Here is a 6821-nt window from a genome sequence, read left to right on the forward strand (position 1 = left end):
GTACTGCATGAACGAAAGGCACTTTCTGTTCAAATTACTGATGTGCTTAAGACAGCATAACCCCCACTGAAATATTACAGAACATTTTGGAGCGTAAACTCAGGGTTGCGCATGGTGAATTGAAATGTAAACATTTAAACACATGTAAACAGATAAGTATGTTATTTTTAAAATATTTCCTGATAGAGAGCTGCAGGTCATCTGACTTAGTTCACTGCCACTTACTATCACCTACAGACTGGGTGGATAATTCACTCAGTTTAAAATATTTTACCTTAGAGTTTCAAGCACAATCATATTTCGCTGTGGAAATTTATTTTTGCCACGAAATAGCATTTGCATATTAAAGATGTCACACTACTTGCACATATTACTAAGTGGTTTCACTACTTTCTCAGGAGGCTAATGAAATTCGGCATGTCTGCTTCGACTCACCAACTTTTACAGATGCACCACAGAAAGCATTCTTTCCGGTTGTATCACAGCTCGGAATGGCTCCTGCTCTGATCAAGACCGCAAGAAACTACAAAGGGTCATGAACGAAGCCCAGTGCATCACGCAAACCAGCCTCCCATCCACTGACGCCATCCACAATTCCAGCTACTTCTGAAAAGTGGCACGGTAGCACAATGGTTAGCACTGCTGCCTCACAGCGCCAGAGACCCAGGTTCGATTCTCAACTTGGGTCACTGTCTGTGCCGAGTCTGCACGTTCTCCCCGTGTCTGCGTGGGTTTCCTCCGGGTGCTCCGGTTTCCTCCCACAGTCCGAAAGACGTGTTGGTTAGGTGGATTGGCCATGCTAAATTCTCCCTCAGTGTACCCGAACAGGCACCGGAGTGTGGCAACTAGGGGATTATCACAGTAACTTCATTGCAGTGTTAATGTAAGCCTACTTGTGACTAATAAATAAACTTTAAACATGAGGACTCCAATTCCTTTCTAAGACCATAAGATATAGGAGCAGAATTAGGCCACTCGGCCCATCGAGTCTGCTCCGTCATTCAATCATGGCTGATATGATTCTCATCCCCATTCTCCTGCCTTCTCCCTGTAACCCTTGATTCCTTATTGATCAAAAACCTATCTATCTCTGACTTAAAGACACTCAATGACCTGACCTCCACAGCCTTCTGCGGCAAAGAGTTCCACAGATTCACCACTCTCTGGCTGAAGCATTTCCTCCTCATCTCTGTTTTAAAGGAGTGTCCCGTCACTCTGAGATTGTGCTCTCGAGTTCTAGTCTCTCCCACTCGTGGAAACATCCTCTCCACGTCCACTCTAACCAGGCCTCTCAGTATTCTGTAAGTTTCAATTGGATCTTCCCACCTTCTTTTAAGCTCCATTGAGTACAGACCCAGACTCCTTAACAGCACCTCATATGACAAACTCTTCATTCCTGGGGTCATTTTTGTGAACCCCCTCTGGACTCTTTCCAAGGCCTGCACATCCTTCCTTAGGTACGGGGCCCAAATGCTCACAATACTCCAAATGGGGTCTGACCAGAGTCTCAGCAATACATCCTTACTCTTGTATTCTATGATGTGGAGTTGCCGGCGTTGGACTGGGGTAAACACAGTAAGAAGTCTCACAACGCCAGGTTAAAGTCCAACAGGTTTATTTGGTAGCAAAAGCCACTAGCTTTCGGAGCGCTGCCCCTTCATCAGGCAAGTGGGAGTTCATGGCTACCATCGACACCGCAAACTGCTGGCTCCAAGTGGAGAGGATCTCCAAGAAGATCGCGCATATCGACACAGACATCAAGTTTCTACAAAGATGCAAGAAAGCAGACAAGATACCGAAAGGACGACAGATCACAGACCCACTCAGGTCAACCTATAACACAGACTACGCTGAGAGGCTTTGCCATCACACCTCTCTCATCCTCAACCACCTCATACACCAACTCTACAGCAAACGCTGCATCCTGGAAACCAAGATAGAATCCATATTCTCAACTTGCGCTCAGGACGCAGACCAGCTGCGAAACACTGCAGACGAAAGCAGACGAAACAAAGGAACTACGCGATCTACATGCACACCAAGAACAGGGAACTTGAGAAACTCGGTATCACCACCAGCAGCGACCAAGCCTCCCCCGGTACCACAGTAGAAAACAGTACCACTGCAGGGAAGTCCATTGTCAACTTGTCGGACTACACACTTCAACCAGATGAAATCGAAGTTCTCAGCCGAGGGCTCAATTTCTGCCCCACCACCAAAATAGACCCCGTCAGTCTCGCAGCCGACACAGAGGAATTCATCAGGCGAATGAGGCTGCGGGAGTTAGAACATAAGAACTAGGTGCAGGAGAAGGCCATCTGGCCCCTCGAGCCTGCTCCGCCATTCAATAAGATCATGGCTGATCTTTTTGTGGACTCAGCTCCACTTACCCGCCCGCTCACCATAACCCTTAATTCCTTTACTGTTCAAAGATTTATCTATTCTTGCCTAAAAAATATTCAATGAGGTAGCCTCAACTGCTTCACTGGGCAGGGAATTCCACAGATTCACAACCCTTTGTGTGAAGAAGTTCCTCCTCAACTCAGTCCTAAATCTACTTCCCCTTATTTTGAGGCCATGCCCCCTCGTTCTAGTTTCACCCGCCAGTGGAAACAACTTCCCTGCTTCTATCTTATCTATTCCCTTCATAATCTTATATGTTTCTATACAAAGTTCTTCCACAAACCCCAAGAGGCCAACAGCGAACACAATGAGACAGCCAATGAACCGGAACAGCCGACAGAGAGATCCGCAGTGTAGCAACCGAAGAGGAAAGAATCGAATTGGACTCCTCAGAAGACCGCTGCCCTCGACTTGACATGTATGCCCAAGCCGTCAGGAGATGCGTCAACACCAGATTTATCAGCCACACTCACAAGACAGCCCCGAACATCACCCAAACACAACGCAACGCCATCCGCGCTCCAAAGACCAACTGCAACATTGTCATCAAACCAGCAAAGGAGGGGCCATCGTCATACTGAACAGAACGGACAACTGAACAACGAGAAACACTACAGTTACTCGCAAATCCGACCAAAGAACACACCCGTCAACTCAACAGACTGATCAAGACCTTTGATCCGGACCTTCAGAGCACCCTCTGTGCTCTCATCCCACGTACTCCCCGCGTTGGAGTTCTCTACTGCCTCCCGAAGATACACAAGGCAAACACACCCGGCCGTCCCATCGTATCGGGCAATGGGACCCTGTGCGAGAACCTCTCCGGCTACATCGAGGGCATCCTGAAACCCATTGTACAAAGCTTTTGTTGCGACACTACGGACTTCCTACAGAAACTCAGCACACATGGAGCAGTTGAACCAGGAGCACTCCTCATCACAATGGATGTCTCGGCACTCTACACCAGCATCCCCCATGATTATGCCATTGCTGCAACGGCCTCAGTACTGAACGCCGACAACTGCCAATCTCCAGATGCAATTTTACAACTCATCCGCTTCATCCTGGACCACAATATCTTCACCTTCAACAACCAGTTCTTCATCCAGACACACGGAACAGCCATGGGGACCAAATTCGCACCTCAATATGCCAACATCTTCATGCACAGGTTCGAACAGGACCTCTTCACCGCACAGGACCTTCAACCGATGCTATACACCAGATACATCAATGACATTTTCTTCCTTTGGACTCATGGTGAACAATCACTGAAACAACTATATGATGACATCAACAAGTTCCATCCCACCATCAGACTCACCATGGACTACTCTCCGGAATCGATTGCATTCTTGGACACATGCATTTCCATCAAGGACGGTCACCTCAGCACTTTACTGTACCGCAAGCCCACGGATAACCTCACGATGCTCCACTTCTCCAGCTTCCACCCTAAACACGTTAAAGAAGCCATCCCCTACGGACAAGCCCTCCGAATACACAGGATCTGCTCAGATGAGGAGGATCGCAACAGACACCTCCAGACCCTGAAAGATGCCCTCATAGGAACAGGTTATGGCGCTCGACTCATCGATCGACAGTTCCGACGCGCCACAGCGAAAAACCGCACCGATCTCCTCAGGAGACAAACACGGGACACGGCGGATAGAGTACCCTTCGTCGTCCAGTACTTCCCCGGAGCGGAGAAGCTACGGCATCTCCTCCGGAGCCTTCAACATGTCATTGATGAAGACGAACATCTCGCCAAGGCCATCCCCACACCCCCACTTCTTGCCTTCAAACAACCGCACAACCTCAAACAGACCATTGCCTGCAGCAAACTACCCAGCCTTCAGGAGAACAGTGACCACGACACCACTCAACCCTGCCACAGCAACCTCTGCGAGACGTGCTGGATCATCGACACGAATGCCATCATCTCACGTGAGAACACCATCCACCAGGTACATGGTACATACTCTTGCAACTCGGCTAACGTTCTCTACCTGATACACTGCAGGAAAAGATGTCCCGAGGCACGGTACATTGGGGAGACCATGCAGATGCTACGACAATGGATGAATGAACACCGTTCGACAATAACCAGGCAAGACTGTTCTCTTCCTGTTGGGGAGCACTTCAGCGGTTACGGGCATTCGGCCTCTGATCTTCGGGTAAGCGTTCTCCAAGGTGGTCTTCACGACACACGACAACGCAGAGTCGCTGAGCAGAGGCTGATAGCCAAGTCCCGCACACATGAGGATGGCCTCAACCGGGATCTTGGGTTCATGTCACACTATCTGTAACCCCTACGACTTGCCTGGGCTTGCAAAATCTCACTAACTGTCCTGGCTGGAGACAATACACATCTCTTTAACCTGTGTTTAATCCTCTCTCCACTCACATTGTCTGTACCTTTAAGACTTGATTATCTGTAAAGACTCGCATTCCAATCATTAGTTTGTAAATTGAGTTTGTGTCTGTACATGCCCTTGTATTCTAGCCCTCTGGAAATCAATGCTAACATTGAATTTGCCTTCCTAACTGCCAGCTGAACCTGCACGTTAACCTGAAGACAGTCTCATCCAGATTTATGTCACACAAAAAAAAGTAGTTCCCAAACTGCAAAAAGAAACTGCCCACGACTCCCTATCCCAGTTAATGCCCTATGGGCTGAATGGCCCCAGTCCTTTCCCAGAGTGAAAGGTGTCACTGTCAGCTCCTAACCCACACCCTGGGCGGCCAAGGTGAGGATCCCAGACAGACACAGGGAGGCGGAACAAGCCCACACCCAATCTCCCAGTCCCAGTCCCCCGTTCCCACTGCCCCAGGGCCCCCAGATCACCGACCCCCAACCCCAGGGTCCCTCAGACCCCCAGTCCCACCAGATCCCAATCAACCAGATCTCAACCAACCAGACCCCCAGGCCCACCAGATCCCCAGACCCACCAGATCCCAACCAATCAAATCCCCAGTCCCACCAGATCCCAATCAACCAGATCTCAACCAACCAGATCCCCAGACCCATCAGATCCCCAGGCCCACCAGATCCCAATCAACCAGATCTCAACCAACCAGACCCCCAGACCCACCAGATCCCCAGGCCCACCAGATCCCAATCAACCAGATCCCCAGTCCCAACAGATCCCAACCAACCAGATCCCCAGACCCATCAGATCCCCAGGCCCACCAGATCCCAATCAACCAGATCTCAACCAACCAGATCCCCAGACCCACCAGATCCCAACCAATCAGATCCCCAGACCCAACAGATCCCAATCAATCAGATCCCCGGACCCAACAGATCCCAACCAAACAGATCCCCAGACCAGTCAGATCCCAGCCGCCTCCCAGTCCCGGTGCGTGTTGGAGGGGCTCGGTGTTGAGCACCGGGACCAGGCCCGGATCCCCGGCCTCCCCCAGGCCGGCGGCCCGGCTCGGTGTACCTGCTGTGCGGTGTCGGTGTTGAGCACCGGGACCAGGCTGCCGGCCTCGCTGTACAGCTTGAGGAAGTTGTAGAGAATCCTGTCCACCCCCAGCCCCCTGGCCGTGATCACCAGCCCGTCCTGGTGGAACAGGTCCAGGAAGATCTGACTCTCGTGTTCCAGCAGCGGCGCCATCGCCACTCGGCCCGTCCGGCCCAGCCTAGCCCAGTCAGCCGGCCCCGTCTCCCTGGAGACCGCCACCCTCACTCACACTGACCTCCGCCGCCAGCGCCAACCGCAGGTGGAAGAGCGCAGAGCAGGCTCCCCTCCGCCGCCAGCGCCCACTGCAGGTGGGAGAGCGCAGAGCAGGCTCCCCTCCGCCGCCAGCGCCCACTGCAGGTGGGAGAGCGCAGAGCAGGCTCCCCTCCGCCGCCAGCGCCCACTGCAGGTGGGAGAGCGCAGAGCAGGCTCCCCTCCGCCGCCAGCGCCCACTGCAGGTGGGAGAGCGCAGAGCAGGCTCCCCTCCGCCGCCAGCGCCCACTGCAGGTGGGAGAGCGCAGAGCAGGCTCCCCTCCGCCGCCAGCGCCCACTGCAGGAGGGAGAGCGCAGAGCAGGCTCCCCTCCGCCGCCAGCGCCACCTGCAGGCGGGAGAGCGCAGAGCAGGCTCCCCTCCGCCGCCAGCGCCCACTGCAGGTGGGAGAGCGCAGAGCAGGTTCCCCCTCAGGGTTCAGTGCTTGGCACTGTGTCTGCACAGACTATCCTGAGAAAGGCTCATCCACCTGAAACATTCACTCTGTTTCTCTCTCTCCAGTCTCACAACACCAGGTTATAGTCCAACAGGTTTATTTGGTTGCAAAAGCCACTAGCGCTCCGAAACCTAGTGGCTTTTGCTACCAAATAAACCTGTTGGACTTTAACCTGGTGTTGTGAGACTCCTTATTGTGTTTACCCCAGTCCAACGCTGGCAACTCCACATCTCTCTCTCCACAC

General features: G+C 52.3%; 1 protein-coding gene across 1 annotated transcript in view; it reads right to left on the minus strand.

The window, feature by feature from the left end:
• The window catches only part of ercc4 (excision repair cross-complementation group 4), a 46689-nt gene extending 40578 nt beyond the window's left edge, over positions 1-6111 (minus strand). Inside the window, exon 1 of the mRNA XM_078240875.1 lies at positions 5853-6111. Coding sequence (XP_078097001.1) covers positions 5853-6026 — 174 coding nt within the window. The 5' untranslated portion in view covers positions 6027-6111. The remainder of the gene's footprint in view (positions 1-5852) is intronic.
• Positions 6112-6821: the final 710 nt, after the last annotated feature.

The sequence above is a fragment of the Mustelus asterias genome, chromosome 23 (genome assembly GCF_964213995.1).
Source record: "Mustelus asterias chromosome 23, sMusAst1.hap1.1, whole genome shotgun sequence".
Classification (NCBI taxonomy): Eukaryota; Metazoa; Chordata; class Chondrichthyes; order Carcharhiniformes; family Triakidae; genus Mustelus; species Mustelus asterias.